This window comes from Archocentrus centrarchus, chromosome 1, assembly GCF_007364275.1.
Source record: "Archocentrus centrarchus isolate MPI-CPG fArcCen1 chromosome 1, fArcCen1, whole genome shotgun sequence".
Taxonomy (NCBI): Eukaryota; Metazoa; Chordata; class Actinopteri; order Cichliformes; family Cichlidae; genus Archocentrus; species Archocentrus centrarchus.
This window is the reverse complement of record NC_044346.1, coordinates 19557181-19577104: the sequence shown is the minus strand read 5'-3', so window position 1 is coordinate 19577104 and position 19924 is coordinate 19557181. Positions and strand designations below refer to the sequence as shown.

Here is a 19924-nt window from a genome sequence, read left to right as displayed (position 1 = left end):
GTCCGACTCAGTGATTCTCAAAAACTAGGCTGCAACAGTGTTGTCTGTAGGGTTGTAAGGAAGGTATTCCTCAGTCACCCTCAAGCCAGATGATTAGGAAAGATGGTGAGTGTGTTCAGTTTGGTAGTCTTTAATTTTTTTCTAAATATTAAAACTTAGTGCCTTCTTGGGTGCCAGTAGTTCACCAGGTTAAGCAGGTGACCCACATGCTGTAAGGCTATTGCAAAGGCCTGAGTTCAAATCTGCCCTGGGGCCATTTACTGCATATTATCCCTGCTCTCTCTTTCCAAGTTTTCCTATTTTATCCCAAAAAAAGGCAAAAGGGGAAACAAAGATTTCTCTTTTTTTCCCTTTTGCCTTTTGCCACATCCTCTGCCAAATACTTGAACAGGGTGTTTCTCCACCATGCAAGCAAAAGAAAAAAATTCTATTGTAAATATCATTTTGAATATATTGCTCATTAATTGATGTTTTGAATTAGTTAAATGAGCCTGGGTTTCAATTTCACACTTGCATCTGTCCTCACATTAACGTGTGGAGAGATGCGATGGAGAATGTTAATCAACGCTGATTTTTATGTCTTGATTTATGTGGTCTGAAACATGTCTGGAGAAGATTTTTAGCAGCTGTCTCATCTATTCTGGGACCACTGAGTCACCTAACCACTATACCACTTTTTCATACTGTAGGTATGTTTGTGCCCTTGAGCTTTTAGAATAAAACACCTGTGCCAGCTCATGTCTCGCTAAATAGGGCTCATGACTAAAATTTGCCATCAATGGCACCATTTTAACCAGTGTCTCAGAAGACCACTGCCTGATTTGGCACCACTGGTGGCTGTGGAGACACAGCAGGTTATCCACTTACTGAATGGTGGGCACTCCAACCCCTGGCTCCTCAAATGTAGCCAAGCAGGTCACCAGACTGTAAGTTTATCAAGCGCAGGCAGAGCGCCTTGCATGGCAGCTCCATTGCAACTGGCGTGTGAAAGGGTGATGAATATTGTAAAGTGATTTGTTGGAACACTAAAGTTAAAAGTGCAGACTCTTTCTTGTTCCAGTTTTTTTGACATTACTGTAAAAGAAAAAAATATCTTATGCTAGAAATATGGGGGATTTTTAGATCCATCCATCCATCCATTCGCTTCCGCACATCCTGTTAAGGGTCGCGGGGGGGCTGGAGCCTATCCCAGCTGTCATAGGGCGAGAGGCAGGGTACACCCTGAACAGGTCGCCAGCCTGTTGCAGGGCGGATTTTTAGATCATGTTCTTTATATTTCATTGACTTTTATTTGATCTTTTGCCTTAAAAAACACAGTGTTTTACTGTTCCTGATTTTTAAGTTTTCATGTTAATGTCGATTTATTTTTGTCTTTTTAGTAATTTGCAAAGTACAGTAGATTATAAGTGATGCTTATAAGTGATGATGATGATTATAAGTGAACAGTCATGGCATTTTTTCCCTAAACACCATATATTTTGTCCCAAAATGTTATCAATCAGTTGCATTCTGGAGCCCTGTTATGATTTTTATATACACTGGTCTGACATTAGGCTCCTTACTTACCCCACTCTTAGGTTTTGCTCCAAGGGCTTGTGCAGATCCTGAGGTCAAAGCAGCACCAGCAGCAGCATGTGTATGTGTGGGTACTTGTGACGCTGCTGTAGATGCATCTGAATCCAACTCCTGCACAGGTTAAAAAAAAGCAAACAACATAGGCACTGAGAACGCTGAATCGCAGCACATTTTAAATAAATAGCTGTTTCAAATATAGAAGATACTGCAATCACATCCAGCAAGATAAAACAGTTATGTGTGTACCGTGTGATGCCGTCGATGGAAGGTGGCGGCGCTGTCCATAGAGGAAGTAGCAATGAGGGCATTTTCAATTTCCTGATCTAGCTGGTCCAGCTTCATCAGCAGCAGCACCATCGAGTCCAGACGAGCATGCCCACGCTGAGACAGATCAATGGAGAAAAACAGTCACTGCAAAACAAGCTGACAAAATTATGAAGACCAACTACTGCAGTATTACATACATCCCTCTCCTCTAAGGAACCCCCCCCCCCCCACACACACACACACACACACACACACACATTGTCATCTGTTACCAATAATCAGTACACTGTAAGATGAGAAGTATTTAATGTGTGAATGGCTTTCTATGAAAAAGGCTCCCAACTTTTAAATCTAATTGTAACATCCTTACTGCTCTTTCAGCTTTCTTTTCAACTGCTGCTGAAGCATCCACTCTGTGTCCCTTACTGTTTAAGCACCTAAAGTAGAAGGTGGCCGTTTAAGTTCTGTCTCTTTCATGTCATCTCTGTCATTACTTGTCAGACTTCATTTATTTGCCTTTCATCTGCAGCATTCATTTATCTGTCTTAGGGCTGTGATAACACACAGTCTCACACTGACCTCAGGTGGTTTGACTCATGTAAGACAAGCTCAATGACAAACAGTCCAGCCTCGCATCACACTCCACCTACCACTCTGTCCTCTGTTAACCTTAAGCCCTATTTTGTTTTCATGCAATTTGAGCCGGAGTAAAACGTGTAATATTCCTTTCTTCAGCGCTTAAGTCAGTATGTTTTCATTTCCCTTTGCCTGTCTTATCTTGGCACCGGGTGTGGCTCCCTGTCTGAGCTTCACCCTTGAGAAGAACCCCGAGAAATTTCACGGCTGGCCCATTAGCTGCAAACAAACCTTGTTACAATCCCCGCTAACAGATGCTGTTAAACTCTTAATGAAGGTGAGCTCATGGGACACACAGCCACTGTAATTGTATGTTTGTGTAAAGCTTCAAAAACATGGGGATGTGAGGCTGGTTCTCACGTGTTGTCTGTTTCTAAGTGTGATACTTTGAAGAGAAAGCTTATTAGGTTATATGGGATAAAGAAAACATTTTTTACACATTAAAACTGTATCTGTCAAAGTGGTCAGCACAGCTTACTGTGATGAAATGCAAGGAATGCTAATATATGAGAGGCTGACAGACTTATGGATCCTAGATAGATTCAGCATACTATAGCCTCATCCCTGCGCCTGGCTTCCAGCTCCAACCCTAATAATGTCTTACGACTGCTGCTACATTTATTTTCCAGTTAGTGCCCAATTTGCCTGTCAAAATCAGATCCTATCGGGTTTGCAGAGAGCGCAAATAGAGATGCCATGTGTGTCGGGGAAATGCGTCTCACACTGATGCATTCACTGGCATTTCTAGCTTGTGGCAGCACACATTGCTACGGCTCGTCTTCTTGGCAAAGTATCACAATGAAACATTGTACCGTGGTAAAACAATGACATCTTTACGAGGCCTCGCTGAATGAACAAAAGCATCTGGCTCGGGATGGCAAAAGCAACCACAAAACGGCAGAGTGAAAAACAAGTGCAGTGCAACTTCAGTCGTCTCAGAGGCAAAGTTTTTAAGGGGCATTCTGGTGGTTTGGGTGTTCTCAGAAGGTTTCTTTTCTGTCTTTCCCATTTTTGAGGTTTCTGTTACATTCCACTCAACTTCCTGTTTTTTGAGATGGGAGATGTTTCCCACACTGTTTGAACTCTTAGATCCATCCTTCCTCTTTCCTTGCGCTTTTTTCAAGCCCCCCCCCCAACACAAACACAAACACAGACACACACACACACACACACACACACAGCCAGTATGCATCCTATTTCTCAGACCTCTGCACTGAGCGGGGTCTCTTAATTAATACAGACAAAGAGGCCAAAAAGGAAACGAGAAAGAGCACTGAGGGTGATGTTGCCAAGTCGTCTGCTGACTGTTGAGCCAGTATGCCCTTGGGGTCAGGATGAGGCCTTGTTGCTAAAACAAATAAACACAGTAACAAAGCCCAATATCAGCTTAATCTCAAGCCATTATGCAAACCAGATGAGTTCATTTTACAAGCTGAATCTGTAAGAAAAACTTGGGTCTACTGGGGAATGCAATCATCAGTTACATCTTGTCAGAGATCATTCCAGGTCGCTTCTGTCACTATTCACTAAAAGAAACTAACGCTCTAAAGCTCTGTAATATTTAAAAGACTTTTCTCTCATTTTTCACCTCCCCTGTGATGAAGGTACATATTTCTAATTGATATTTTATCAGTATGGCCTTCTGTACAGCACATTTTCTGCACAAAACTGAATGCATAAAGCATGTTGCTGTCAAAGATGAGGCAAGCCATTACCATGTGGTAAATGAATTGTCTTGGCTCCTTCATCTGGGTTAACTCCTCTTTTCATGCTCCAAAATCTTTCTTTTTTTTGAGGGTATTTAAAGTCATTCTAAGATTGAAATTAGAGCCAAGGGAAAATGTGGCACTGGTTTTCCATGTCTCTCTGTTGGAGTATGACCTATTGTTTTTGGCAACTGGTGGACTGACTTCACCATTAGTCATAACTAAAAGTGGCTCCAAAGTTTCTAGAAAATTTATGGGGAAATAATGCTTTGATAATCTTTAGGATTACACAACTCATAGGTTTTTCAGGAATACAGCTACAGCCAAAGCGTCAGTATATGACACATAAAGCATCAGCACCAGATGATTTTAGGTTTTCCATTCAAGACTACGAGGCAAATATTTTTATTATATGCCTGCATTTTTTTCTACTATTAGGAAAGGGTTGTGGTTGATTATTAGGAACACTGCAGCTCACATCAATAGGTGCATGAATAAACAGCATACAACTGAATAAAACCAAACATCAAAACAAGTAATCACTATCGTAAAGTATTGCCACATTATATAAATAGTTATTGACAAGCTATAGTTAAGTATACGCTACATAGTTCATGATACACTTCATATTGATAATGTTGTTCATTTTTCAGTCATATACAGTGGAAAAAAATTGTAGTAGTTAATAATTAACATAAATAATACTAAATTGGCTGTATGAAGAAATATAAATTTTAATATTTTTTTTTTTGGACTTCTCTGTCCCCCTCTACAGTCACGAGTTTTTAACACTTTTTGGAACACAATTACAACTCTGATAGTACAAGGATGCCTTTGTTTAAACAAATAATGAATGGGTTGTAATAAGATAGCTTGTGTCTTCATAGGGGAGGTTATAATCCCTGATAACATGGGATATTAGAAAATAGAGCCCAACCTACATATTGACCGTACCGATATTATTGCTCCATATTAGATATTTGCTGATACATCGGAATCACAATTTATGGCAGACAATAAATGCAAATTAAAAAAGTAAAGATGAAACCATGCCAGCCATGTATGATGTTACATACTTAGTCCACAACTACACTGTTGGCAACATGTGTTTGGAACACCACAAACATAATAACCAGCTGATCCGAGCAGAGTCAGGAGTGTAAATGAGTAATCCATGATGATAAAACGATTATTGTCATATTCTCTTAGTAAGGACTCATCAGTAACTACACATACCAAGTGTTAGAGAGATCGGTTTATGTTTCATATGTCTTACGAAAAAAATATCAGCTGATATATCAGATATTTAAATCGCAATATTGGTATCAGTCTTAAACAATCAGGTCCATGCAGCTCTTTGCAATATCATTAGCGTTATCAGCTATTTATATATAAATGTTTACACTTCCAATGAATGCAAAACAGGTGAATTACCACAAGTTTTTATAATTATTACATTAAAGAAAACTCAAGCATGAATTTTCATATTAAACTAGAGTCACCATTTATAAGAGGGTGAATGATTTAAACTAGAATGTCACACAGTATGGCTACTAACTGTGAATACAGTTTTAGTTCTCTGATCATTGCTTTGCTGCACTGATCCCAATCTCACTAATTGCATATAAGGTTTTTGCTATATTATTGTCCAAAACGAGCATGCTGGCTAAGGGTGTGAAAATAGCACAAGATGCAGTATTTGCTAGTTGCTAGCAGTTCACCCTAGAGATTACTTTGAGCTTCCAGCCCCCTCTGCATTCATGGTCTCCATGCCCTTATAGGACCTTGTTTTGCAATGAGTGGTTAAGAAAAAGTACAACATTTCACAGAACACCCCCACCCCCTCCACACAACCCCCTCACAGATCTGTAAGCATGTGAGAGTGAAGTCAGTGTTTTCCAAAACATTTGCCAGAGTGTGGGACCAAAATTATGTGTGACCAGTATGTGTCCAAGTATTCAAGTTACAGAATTACAAAGACAGAAATTCCAAATTTGATTTAAATTAGCATAACTGTAATAAACTAGTAATTGTACATCCCTTCCACTTCTATATCATGCTTAGTCTTACCTTTTTCAGCCGCACTTTGACCACCTTGTCCTCTTTCTGATCTGCACACTCATATGTTCCATCAATAGGTGAACTGGCGTCTTGTGTGTCGCTGTAGATAACTGAGCGTATGTCTTCATTTGACTCCTCCATTTTGGAAAGTGTGGCTCCTGGCCGGTGGTGTTCCCTGTGACCATCTGCTACCTCAGAGGCAGGTGACTCACTGAAGTGAGGACCTGAGGCTTGGTTACCATGGAGTCCCTCGTTGACCTCTGTAGAGCCTGGTGGCAGGTTTGGCATGTGTTGTTCAGTAACCTCATGTTTGTCATCCAAACAGCAGTGGTCAGCAGCTGGATTTGGGGTAATATTAACATTATTATTCTTTTGGGCATCAAATAGAGAGCTGTCATTGGCCTCCACAGTGCCAATCTCTGGTATAGTGTCCAGTTTTGAACAACTATATTCTGCTTGATGAGGAATACTGAGATCCTCACTAACAGGCAATAAACTTTGATCAGTATTTTCAACTGGATCACTTGCAGAACTTTTCACATCCTCATCTGCACATTGTATAGTGTTTGCTCCAGTGGCATCTCCTGCATGTCCAGCATTCATTTTACCGGATGGCACATTACCCTCCACCACTGAAGAGCAGTCCTGCTTTATGACATCAGGTGATTCAATAGGCCTGACGCGTCCTGCTTCCTTGCTGCTTTCGGCTTGTGTACTTTCCTTTCCAAGGAGCCAGTTCTGTGCCGTCATTTCAACATTGTGCTTTTCCAGCGATGTCTGGTAGGATATTTCCCAACCACGATCCTTGTCCAACGGTCCAGCACAATCTTTGTGATCCTGCTCTTCTCCTTGAATTACTCTTGACTCTTTATGGTTAAGTCCTGTGTTTTCATTTAGAGTTTCTAGATCATTCAATCCATCCAGCTTGTCAGCAGAACGTGCATTCCAGCTCTCAGATATTCCTTTGCCGCATTCTTCATCTGCTACTAATGATTCCACAGTTTTGTTAATCTGCAAGAATGCTTCACCACCCTCCATATTAGCTGAGGTTTGCAGCACACTAACACTCACACCAGCCTGGTCAGAGGTGACAGTCTTGCCTTCCTCAACATCTGGGAGGTCAGCTTGAGGTTTAAGTTCACCAGCAGAGCACCAGTTTACTGTGGCCCCAGAGATTTCAGGAGGTCTGCTGTAACCCTCTGTATGGCTCTCTTTTGTGTCCTGATGGTTTGGACATCTGCCAGGTTGCTCACCAGCACATTCAGACAATGGAGCCCCATTGTTGGAAGAGATAGAGATGCATTGTTGCTGAGCGATATCTGCACTTTTAAAGACACTGTCATCGCACATGCTGTGATTCTGGCAACTTCCTGTGCCAAAATCACTTTTATTTTTGATAGCTTTATCACTGCTGTGAGTTGCACAAGAAATATTTGCACTAGACATACCACTGTTTGAATTATGAAGCTCTCCAAAATTCCCAGTGTTTGTGGCTTGGAGATGCTCTGAATCAGAGGTCCTTGGAAGTTTGCCAGCACTCACCAACTCACAAGACCCATGCACTAACTCCTGCAAATCCTTTCCATTGTTTTCCATTAGTTTTAAGTGTTCTGGTTCAGTATCATTATTCATAATAGAAGCTGTCCCCTCACAAAGCCGAGCAAGGTCATTCATAGGCAGCTGGTGGCAGCCCTCGGGCATGGAGGCACACCTTGCCCGTCTACCTTGTCTGGAAGACCCAGAACCCATCCATAGCCCATCACCTTCAACCCCATGACAGCAAACTAGATCCAGATCATCATAGCTGTACTGTAATCCTGATGGGTGAGTCACATGCTCCTCCCAGCTTCGTTTACGTATGGCTACCGGCATGTTGGGCAACCAGTGCTATCCCATAGAGCTGCTTTTGATGCCAGGTTAAATTAAAGAACCAGATCTGGTGCAACAAGAGGAGAAAAGGAGATAAGAAAAAGACAGTGTTCCAAAACTGTGACTTTTGAGAAACTGAGAATGTACAAATAACGCTCCATCTTTCAATTTAGCAACCAGGCTGTATTAATTCAGCCAGGAAACCAATTTCTTTTGAAGCTGAGTTTTTCCATATTTCAGCTTGGCAACTACAAGTAAACTACTTTGATCTCTAACAGTTGGTTTTTTTTTTTCATTACGAGTGAGAAACTTTAAATCATCATGATTAACGCGGACATCTCTCCGATTGTTTATCTTATCACAAACAGGAAACTGTAACCAAAGCAGTTTGTCAGACTTGCATCATTTTAACTTAGAAAAAAAAAAAAAAGTCTGAAAAATCTTTGGTGTTGGTTAACAGTCATCCTGCATGCATACACCTACAAAAATGAGAGAGGCACAACTGAAGGAAACTGGAACAGAATCCAACACTATCATAGAACACGGCGAGTGTCATATCAGATAATTCAAACTAAGATGTAGTATATTACACTGTGCTCTATATTTTTTCTCTTTTTGTTTTTGATCTCAGTATATCGATATAAAGTAACACAGAGACTACTCTGTGAATCTGCTATGCTTCAAGATAGAAAAATTAAAGATTTCAATGACAGAGAATCTTTCTGTACTTTGCTTTCTGTACTACGTAAACAGAAATATCGCAGCGTTTCAAAACAATTTTAGTACTGCTGTTTGTATATTAAATATTCTGACAAAAAAAAAAAATCTGATTTTTTTTAGAGTGTAAAGTATATTAAAAATTCAAGACCTGTTTGTGGAGTGTTTTTTTTTTCCCACTTTTGTAAATTCATTTTAAGACAGATGATGTTTCTAACTGCCATTTGCGCCCTTTGGCATGAACCTGTACCTGATTATTTGTAAAGTAAGGGAAAGGTCCAAAAGCAGTTGCTCCTTTTGCTTGCACGCGAACCAACAGCTGACAACTGAACTCCACATTTTATGGTAGAGGCACACTGATGTTTACTCCAGTGATGACACAGTTAGCTTTTGTAGAAATCCACAAATGAAATATATAATCCAACACAAAGACTGCAGATCAATTATTTTCTCGTAGTACAGTTTGCCCAGAGATGTTTCTCAAGCTGACTTTTCATTCATACATTATAAAGAAATCTGTCCACGTTTGGGAAATATAAATTCACTCTTTCCAGGCAAGAAGTCCTTACTGTAAGCTTCTGCAAGCCATTTTCTAGACTCGAGTCAGAATCTTCGCTGTAAAACTGCTGGGCAGGCGATGAAGCCCCCAGAGGACGTCAGAAAGCCGGGAAGCAGTGAAAAGTACATGGACAACTTCCATCTTGATCACATTAAGGTTTTTGCTGACGCTGAATGCTGAAGAGTCGGGGTGGTGTAAGAGGGGCTGGGTTTTCTTTCCCTCAGCCCTCCCTGCACTCCTCCGTTCTATCCTTTTTTTCTCATCAGATCCCCTCCCCGCTGGTTTTGACAGTGAGTCTGAGTCACATCTTTGGAGCCCCATCCCCCGTCTCACAACTCTTGAAGCACACTATACACATTTATACACTCCACCCTCTTCTACTGTACAGTTGCTTCCCGCTATGTCAGAAACATTGTTTCTCTTTTCGCAAGACATTTTCTTCATTCTTCTTTAAGAATGAAGCTGGGTAAGAGCAGTTGGTTTTGATTAGAAACAGACAGGCTGGCTTGTAAGACTTCAGGCGGTGAGCCAACTGAGATTGCGCTAATGTTTTGGCAGTTATATCTGAGGCAAATTTGTCATCTTGTAACTACAGGTATTCTTAACCAAACATACTGGCATTAATGAACAAAAAAAATAAAAAATACAAGGAAAATTCTCTTTTTAGATAATCTGAAGTCGCATTTAAAAATACTCTTTAAAGGTAAATCATATTTGAGCATTAAAACATGTATAATGAAGGGGGCGGCCTTAAAAGTGCTATCAACCTGATGACTTTCTTTTAAAGGGGATTAAGGGGGAAGAAAAAACATTTAGGACCAAAATACCAGCAATTCATTTCCTAATATAGTAATTCCTCTGAAGCACTTTGCAGAAAGGAAGGGCAATGACTGCTCTTCGTTTCACAAAGACCAAATGACATTATTTGTTTTTACACATGAAATTGAAATTGGGCTCATAAAGCAAGCTGAATATTTCATTTAGAGAGCCTGGACCTAAGAAAACGCCACAATGTTTCCAGTCTCTGAAGTTACACTACCAAAAAATGAGCCTTAGGAATTTAGGACATCCTCGAAATGAAATGTTTCACAATTTCATTAAAAATCAGGCTATGATGAGATTTATAATGACCCTTTTTTGTATGTTTTTTCAGTTGGATCACCTGCATAAAAACAGCACTATTTCAAACCAACAGGGACAGACCAAGCACAAGAGAAAACTGGAATGAAGCCCCCTTCAACTATCTCTATAACCCCAGCCTCTGACCTCTGGGTCATCCAGATGTGAGCTGAAGCTTTGGATGAGTCTTTTCTTAGGGGCTGCACTGGGAAACTGTGCACTGCCATAAATGTTGCCTCTCCAGGGACACAGCTGGTCATACTCAAGGACAAGCAATCCAAGTACAACAAGACTCTGCATGTCACATGATGCACTCTGCACTTACACCGAGTGCCATGTAATGAAATGCAGATATTTTTTTTTTGGTTGCAGTAGCTTCCATGTGGATATGGTTGACGATTGAAGTGCAGAGACCGACGCAGAGCATGACTCAGGCTATCCACTCATTATCTCCTGTGGACATCCAATACTGCCCTATAATTTAAAAGGCTATGCCTTCCCCTGCCAATCACACCATCTTGCTCAGCCACAGGGCAACTGGTGTACGTCACAATCTGCTACACCAGTGACACTGTGAAACACACATATTTAGACAGTAACATGTGTGAGACAAGATGCCCATCAGCAATGTTTCTGTGCGTGCAGTTATGTGTGAAATCCAAGAGCAGTGAAGCACTAAACTTGGAAAATTAAAGTAAAATGTAACTTGAATGGGAATAAAAATCTACAAGCACTGTAGCAATTCTGCAAAGTACTAAATAAAAGCATGTAAACACACCAGTCATGATATAACAATATGCTGATGTTTAACTGGGAAAACTGTTAGGAAAGAATGCTTGATAGGATACCATCAATTAATACTTCAAATACAAGTAAGGCTGATTTAAATATAGTACTGCACAAAACACATATGGAAATGCAGATATAAGAAAAGAAATGAGTTTTCTACAATTCTAACATCTTAAAAGTCAATATTTGGTATGACCACCTTTATTCTTCAATACAGCCTGAACTCTGTTAGGCGAGCTCATTAGTAATTTCTTTAAGAAGTTTTCAGGACTAGTTCTCCAGACTTCTTGGACATTCAAAGCTCTTCTTTGGATGTTGGCTGCCTTTTGTTCTGTTCTCTGCCAGGATGATCCCACACTGCCTCAGTAACGTTGATGTGTGGGCTCCAAGGAGGCCTGATAGTGTTCCTCTATCCAGATGTGCGTTTACTGCATTGGCAGAATGTTTGGGATCATTGTCGTCATTCTGACTTTCCAGATGGTATTACATAGTGGATCAAAAATGGCATTTCTGCATTCATAAATCTGTCAGTTATGACAAGATCTCCAACACTTTTGACTGAAATGCAACATCAAAAACCATGACAGAGCCTCCACCATGTTTTATAGATAGTTATAGACACTCATTGTTGTACCTCTTTCCTGACCTCCTCCATACATACTGACACAATTCGAAGAAAAATTTTCAAGTTTGCATTCATCACTCCATAAGACCTGTTGCCACTGATTTTCAGTCCAGTTCCTGTGGAATTTGGCATACCATAGCCTTTTCTCCCTTCCTTAAGAATGGCTTCTTGACAGCCACCAGTCCACTGAGACCATGAGGCTTCAGTGAACAGCAGATGGCTCAACTGAAGGGCCAGATGCATCTCTCAGGTCCCATGTTTGTTAGTTTGTTAGACCTACCACTAATTTTGTTCTCCTTTTGTCCAGTTTCTTCAAACTTTTAAGGGCATTATGTAGATATTTGGTAGTAAATCACAAAGCTTATTTAGTATTAAAATAAAAAAAAACCTAAAAAAAAAAAAACCTTAATTGATTCAAGAGAAAAAGACACAGGATTGTGGATACATCATTTTGGAACCATATATAATTTCTGTGCAACCTTGTTTCAATTTATCTTTAGCAAGAATTAGAAATTAAAAACATCCACCAAGATGTTTCACAGGATGTGAAATTTTATCTTTTTTTTAATTAGGACTTTCTTTGCTGATATGGGCAGAAGAAAATATTACCAATCCAAAGGTTTCTGACATATTTCAGTCTGGCTTTACTAATACCTGTAGCTAGACAGGATTGAGTAACACTGCCATCCATTAAGTCATGCCGTAAGTCATCTTTTCTATGCGAAGCTAAACTCCAGGTCCCATACAAGAAAGGACGAGCATGACCATTTTTATAGGCGTGCAACATTGTGGGTCACAAGTTTGGATAAGTCACATAGATGGCTAAGAAAGGACCATTCATGATTCACCCTATAATCCCCCACTGTTCAACCCGTCAGATTCTTAAGTGGAGCCGTGAGAGCCCAGAGGAAACAACCTCACATTCCTCACTGATATAGTTTATTACTGGAAAAATAAGCCAGTCTAAATCATGGGCATTGAAGAACACACAGTGTTTGCCCATGTAGGAAAATGTAGGTGACGTCTGCAGAGAAAAAAAATAAAATACTGTCCCTCCCATAACTGAGTCATTTTCTGTTCTTTCATATACAAAGACTGCTTTGAGTAGATCTTCTTGCTCCTTTTTTAGGGGTTCTTTAAATAGCTTTATTTTTTTTTAACTGTATTTGCCTGGTAGTTATAAGAAGTTGTGGAAATGGATCTTAGGTCCATTAACACTGAAAATACAACTAAACAAAGCTTCTCATCTGATGATCTAAAAATAACATCTGCAAACCACACCAAAAATCTTTGCAATCCTTTCCTGTTACTTGCTATGCCCTGTGGTTAACAACCTTTTTTTTTTTTTTCTCAAAAGCCTACAGTCATGCTAAATAACTGTGTTTGAGGCCTGGGTGGGAACTTGAGCAGTCACAATATTCTTGAATGAAATATATCAGTGAACATGATGCAACAGAAGAGAGCCAGTAAAAACTGCCTTTATTCATTTGTTGATTTTGACTTGCTTTGTTTGTGTGGGTCTAACCTCAAAGACAATGTTGTGGGAGAAAACAACCCCACCCCCCCAGATCATGGGTCATAGTGTGACTCCAACCGTGGGAACAGGAAGTACAACTTATTAAGAATACAGGCCATAATAGGCTAAAATAATCTAATCTTCCTGGGGAGAGGGTCCGTGTGGATGTGTGTAAATGATACAACTGAAGGGCAATTATAATTGTGCGTGCATGCTTATATATACAGGGTGGACATATCGACTGTACTAGTCTAACTGGTTTGGATGGTTGGTTTTTCAAATCAAATGATAGATTTGTGTCATTTGGGCCTTAATCTTCATGACGACAGTGGAAAATACTTTCTCACACACTCAGAAAGTCCCACTAGTGTTCACTGAGGACCATCTGGTCTTTGTTTTTTTGGTCTCCTGCATGGTTAAAGGGCTTGGATAGTCAACACTGTTGCACTGCCATTTCAGAAGTCTCATGCACAGTCACTCGATTTATACTGAATAGCTTCTGGCCAACTCAACTTTACATCAACAAATATAATAATGTCAAATCTCTAGCACAATTAACTGGTCAGGGACACTCGTTTTCTGTTACTGCTTGTTTTGTCTATATTTTGTATATTAATGCCACGTACACCAGTATCTGGTTTCATCACATGATGTAGTATATGATCAGGGTACAATTTGCAGGGTACATCAGTCAAATCAGAAACTGATTTCACTTTTGGTGCTTGCGATCATGTTACAGTAGAGCTCACACCATGTGGGCCGGGATTATCAGGACTGGTTTTGTTCCAGCTTTTCATTAAACCCAAAAGTGCTGCTGTTTCAGAGTGAAATGTATGTTAACTAAATAGAAGAGAAATGAAATTGATTCAGAGCATAGGGAGAGTCCGAAACTTCCTGGAAATACTGTGTTCGAGCCACCTGCCTGAGCACTGACATCAGAATTCCAAACAAAAGTGAGACATGCAGCTAACTCCCCTTTGACAAAAAACAGCAGACTTTCAATGGTGACCTCATTCTGGACAAGCAAGCATGCTGTAAACAAAAACAGCAACCAAGAAGGTTATTTCATTTTTTAACTTTATGAGTGGAAGTCCTTCTTATCCAAATAAAGGACTTCAGGGAGGTGTTGTAAGCTCTACCGGCAGCTTTTTGAAATGGTTATTTCTTAGGCCCCATTTACACGAGAATGTTTTCAGGTGAAAACGGTTATGTTTTGATGCATTTTGGCCTCCTATTTACACGAGAATGGCATTTCCAGTCCCTGAAAAGGGGTTCCAGAGTGGAGCGTTTTCTAAACATTCCAGCTTAGAAAACCTTGTAAACTGCAAAAATGCGAAATGCTAAATGTGGTGGTGGGGTACTGGCACGTGCACACTATGTTTGCGACTCCTATACACACACCGCCAACCGCCAACCTGTGGCCTAGCACGGGAACTACTGCATATTCAATGTCTCTTGTGTTTCCCATAAATGGAAAAATGCTACCGTTTTCCACTGGATCGTTCTCGTGTAAATGGGCCCTTATTGTGGCGACATGAGACTGGCTTGATACTCCTAAAAACAGCTTTTCTCTACTGTCTCTGCTGCCGTGTTTGGGCAATAACTTTTTCATCTAAGGAAGGAAAAAAAAGCTACAATTTTTTATGACATATCTTAGAACTACAGAGACACTGCGCAAGTAGTGTCTCTGTAGTTGGGGTGCTGTCCATCCCAGCTGCCATAGGGCAAGAAGCAGGGTACGCCCTGGATATGCTGGACACCTGGACAGGTCAACAGACAACCACTCATGCTCACAATCACACCTAAATGCAATTTAGAATTGCCAATTAAAGATAAAGATAACATGCTGTGGATTATAGGAGGAAGCCAGAGCGCCCGGAGATTACCCACGCAAGCATGGGCTGAACATGATTACTGACCAGCTAAACTGGTGTTAGGATGGGAGGGGTCATGTAAATTTCTCTCGCCTTAATAAAGTCACTAAGCCCAAAAAGTTTGGAACCACCTGGGTTGATTATGTTGAAAATTTTACTACATCTCAAACAGACTGTAAGGCTCAAAGTCTGGTAAGGTGGCAACAACGGCTGGATTTGATTTGTACACTCTGGCTCAAACACAAACCCCATAAGCCTAAAACCATCTACACCTCTGTAGCCTTAAAATAGTGTACAGAAAGGTGCACAGGCATACCTTCAAACATGCATAACCCCTACATGTACACAAGCATATACGGTACTACAAACACGTTGTAGAATCATTAAAGTTTACCAAATTTGTTCTCGAATTGTGCTTATTTAATCCATCCATCCATCCATTTTCTTCCGCTTATCCAGGGCCGGGTCGCGGGGGCAGAAGCCTAAGCAGAGAAGCCCAAGCTTCCCTCTCCCCAGCCACCTCCTCCAGCTCATCCGGAGGGACCCCAAGGCGTTCCCAGGCCAGCCGAGATACATAATCTCTCCAGCGTGTCCTGGGTCTACCACGGGGCCTCTTCCCGGTGGGACATGCCCGGAACACCTCACCCAGGAGGCGGCCAGGAGGCATCCTAATCAGATGCCCGAGCCACCTCAACTGGCTCCTTTCGATGTGGAGGAGCAGCGGCTCTACTCTGAGCCCCTCCCGGATGGCCGCACTCCTCACCTTATCTCTAAGGGAGAGGCCAGCCACCCTTCGAAGGAAACTCATTTCTGCCGCTTGTATTCGCGATCTTATTCTTTCGGTCACTACCCAAAGCTCGTGACCATAGGTGAGGAGTGCTTATTTAACCAACACATAAATATGTGACAGAATTAGACTTCAGGGGCTCATGTAAGCAATTTATCAGTTTGTATAATGTAGAGGCTCCAAAGTATTTTCACCTTGTGGGATTCCTCACACAATCCAAAGCTCGCCAGAGTCTGAGAACTGAGAAGCTCAATATTTACCCTGTAGTCTTGTTGTTCATGAGGAATTACTCTACAGGCTGGACCAGACCCTGTGCAGGCCAAGTTAGTGACATACTACATCCTCCCACCCAGAATTCTGTCAAACATGTGCGGCACTGGCATTAATTCATCCAGCTGAGATCCAGAAAAACGTGTTGTCGTTGGTCACTGTTGCCACAGCAGCATCAGCAGGAAATGCTTGAGACCAAGAGTCAGAAACTGAAGGGCCAGGAGCCGTTTCATCATTATGATGAGCGAGACCTCTGAAACAGTTTCTGCTCCGTGTTCGGTTCCAAACGAAACCTCCCAGCATCTGCGCCGCTGCTCTTACATACATTTGAAACGGCGTATCATGTGCTCTGAAGGGTCTGCATTAACTTACTTTTATTTTTGCTGATTTATAACCGAGAGTTATTATCGAGTACAAAAGGAAATTTTACCTGTGTGTTCATGTTGAATACAGAGTTATTAACATCTCTTTAAGAAGAAGAAGAAGAAGAAACAGCCTTTATTGTCCCACAGAGGGGAAATTTGGGTGTAACAGCAGCCGCAGTTATTATAAATATAAATAAAGATATAATAATTCACACTATTAAGAAAAGAATATATATAAAATCAACAAACAATATTAACCTTAATACTAATAATAATAATAACACTATATACAATGTACATGATGTGCCTGTGTGTTGAACCTTAACAGGCCGGACTATTTACAGTATATTATATATTATCCTACATTGTGTAGGTTATTGTGGTTTTTGTTGGGAGCAGTGATGGTTATAAAGTCTTACAGCTGCTGGGAGGAAGGATCTACGGTAATGCTCCTTTGTGCATTTAGGATGCAGCAGTCTGTCACTGAAGGAGCTCTCCAGCTCAGCAACAGTTTCATGCATGGGATGGGAGACCTAGTCCATCAGTGATGTTATTTTGGTCAGAGTCCTTCTTACGTGCAAGATTTAAGTTTGCAGGAATGCTGCATTTGTCATGGAACAATGACTACTGCTACCCACAATTACCTTTCCTTACAGTCAATGTGCAATGTGTTTATCGCAAAATAAGAAGCAAGGCACTTCTTCAGTTGCTTGGGAGTCATGTCAGTCTGAATCTCATGAGGAGAAGAACCCTTTTGGGTAACACATACATTAAAATCAGTTATTGTAAACATTGTAAACTTTGGTCATCAGTGGCAAGATTTTTAATAAGCAGCAAGTTCAAAGAACACGAAATAGCTGCAGCTCCTATGAGTTAGGCTGTACAGTGATGCAATATGAGCAGAGAAGCCATGAGCTAAATGGTCTACAAAAGCCTCATCCTCACCTTTGAGCTGAGAGTAAGATGAAGCACTGAAGTATTCAAACAGAAGGGCTGCAGGTGTTTGCCTGTAATTAACCAGTTAATTACAATTCGATGAGCTTAATGTGTTGACCTTTGCATTTTCCCAGTATGCTATTAGATTACACTTCAACATGCTGTTAGATTCAGAGCACAAAGTGAGCTAAATTACCGAGCTGAAGAGATGAGCTGTAGAGCCAGCCACTCCCTCCCTTCCCTGTCAGTGTGAAACTGTGCCTGCAACACCGGCAATAAGTAAACGTTTCAAGTGTTACCCAAGCTCTCCAAGCAGAGCAAGATTTGATTTGGGGCCCCCTTCATACCATTTCATTGTCCCCTGAACCTAATCGCTATTAATACTGAAGGGTTAAGGTTGATTATTAATTTTTTTAGGATGCATTACTGTTTCAGCCTTTTCAGTTCAATTTTTCAATTCAATTCCATTTTATTTATACAGCGCCAACTCATAGCAAACAGTCGCCTCAAGGCACTTTATACTGTAAGGTAAAGACCCTACAATAATTACAGAGAAAACCCAACAGTCATCCTGAAGGCTCTGCCTCCCATTCTACTCGTAAGTATCCTACGAACCACAAGTAAGCCAGCAGCCTGAGAGCAAAGTGCTCTATTGGGATGACACGGTACTCTAGCTGCAGCATTTTGGATCAGCTGAAGGCTTTTAAGAGAGCTTTTAGGACAGCCTGATAATAACAAATTACAATAGTCCAGACTAGAAGTAATAAATGCATGAATTAGCTTTACAGCATTAGTCTGAGACAGAAATATCAGAGTGTAGCCAACTCAGTAAATTAGTGTTGTTAGAAGTGTACAAATCTGGACAGTTAGAATAGTCTCTTCTTTCTTTTAGGACATTGGCATAAAAAAATAAAACAAAACAAAAAAGTTTCGTGACAAATGTGGGTGAGCTTGGGGGCCCCCTGGTGGTCAGGGGGCCCTATGCAGCCGAATATGTCGCCTATGCCTCGGGCCGGCTGTCTCCAAGCGCAATGTTTGTACGTGAATAGTCAAAGAACAGCTTTAATCAGTCAATCTACTGAACGCTGCTCACCTTTGGAGGCTAAATGCCAACCGTAGCAGTGGCACACTTATCAGACCGGCAGTCCATCTGCACAAGCTTCATTTTTCCCCGTTCACTAAGCCTCAGCTGCCATTTCAAAGATATATTTTCCTGCCACTAAGAGGCACGCGTGATTGCAACTATTAAGTATTTTTCACCCACTATTATTCACAACCAGCAGTTACGTCTTTTCTCCAGCAAGCGACGCCAAATTCCGCACAAACCACTGGCGTGCAAGCTTCAGGTGCTGCATTCAGGCACCATGTGCCTTTTCATTTCCACCATGGGAGTAACTGTACTCATGCCTGCATGATAATTTATAAATAAAATCACAAAAATAAATCAAGAGTTACAGCGAATCTATTTTCATGTATTTTTTTTTTTTACTATACTCAAAATTGATCAGTATGTTACTCCTATGTTTTTGTGAGGAACCTAAGAAGGTCTATTCTGCCTTAACGATAATTACCTTATTTGGCCAAACATCCACAATCGTGAAAAATGAATGATCAAGCACGGTTTCTTGAGAGAACACCTCTTACTAGTTATCCAGGAACACTTCAACTAAAATTAAACTAGAAACTAAAACTAGATATGAAAAAACATTCTAATTCACTAAAATGAAAATAAGAACTAAACTCTTGAAGAAAAATTAAATTAACTGAAACGATTTTGTGAATTCGGAAAAATAATAATAAAAAAAATACATAGAAGAAATTTTTGTTTTTCTTAGTTTGATTATATGTATATATCACAACTTGCCCTTTACTGATTTTTCTAAATCTTGCCTCTGACATATGCCCTCCATACAATAATAATTTAAAAAGACTAAAACTAACACTGAAACTAATAAAAACTAAGCATTTTCAAACAATGAAAACTAAACTGTAAGGAGCAAACTTGGTCTAGGAACTAACTGAAACTAAAGTGACTTAAAAACAAAAAGTCAAAAATAGATAAAAAATAAAAGCTGATTACAAAAGACAAAACTGTAAGAACTCTGAGACAAACAAAAAGAAAAATATTTGGAACTGGCCAAGTTTAGGTGCAATGCAGTGTTACTGAAGCGGCAACTACAATGAGTTGCAAAAGCTCAAAAGTTTCCGCGATATTTCCGATTGTCCCTGAAAGTCGCATAAAAATGTTGTCTT

At 40.4% G+C, this 19924-nt stretch overlaps 1 protein-coding gene across 2 annotated transcripts in view; it reads right to left on the bottom strand.

Annotated features, from left to right (window-relative positions):
* The window catches only part of dlc1 (DLC1 Rho GTPase activating protein), an 82920-nt gene extending 73391 nt beyond the window's left edge, over positions 1 to 9529 (bottom strand). Inside the window, exons 1-4 of one of the 2 annotated variants that reach the window (XM_030728857.1) lie at positions 9401 to 9529; positions 6255 to 8181; positions 1822 to 1956; positions 1567 to 1686 (exon numbers count right to left, since the gene is read on the bottom strand). In XM_030728857.1, the coding sequence (XP_030584717.1) occupies positions 1567 to 1686; positions 1822 to 1956; positions 6255 to 8117 (2118 nt within the window). In that variant the 5' untranslated portion in view covers positions 8118 to 8181; positions 9401 to 9529. Of the gene's footprint in view, positions 1 to 1566; positions 1687 to 1821; positions 1957 to 6254; positions 8182 to 9081 lie in introns of both variants that reach the window. The other variant, XM_030728849.1, reaches the window with a different exon arrangement.
* Between the last annotated feature and the right edge of the window lie 10395 nt (positions 9530 to 19924).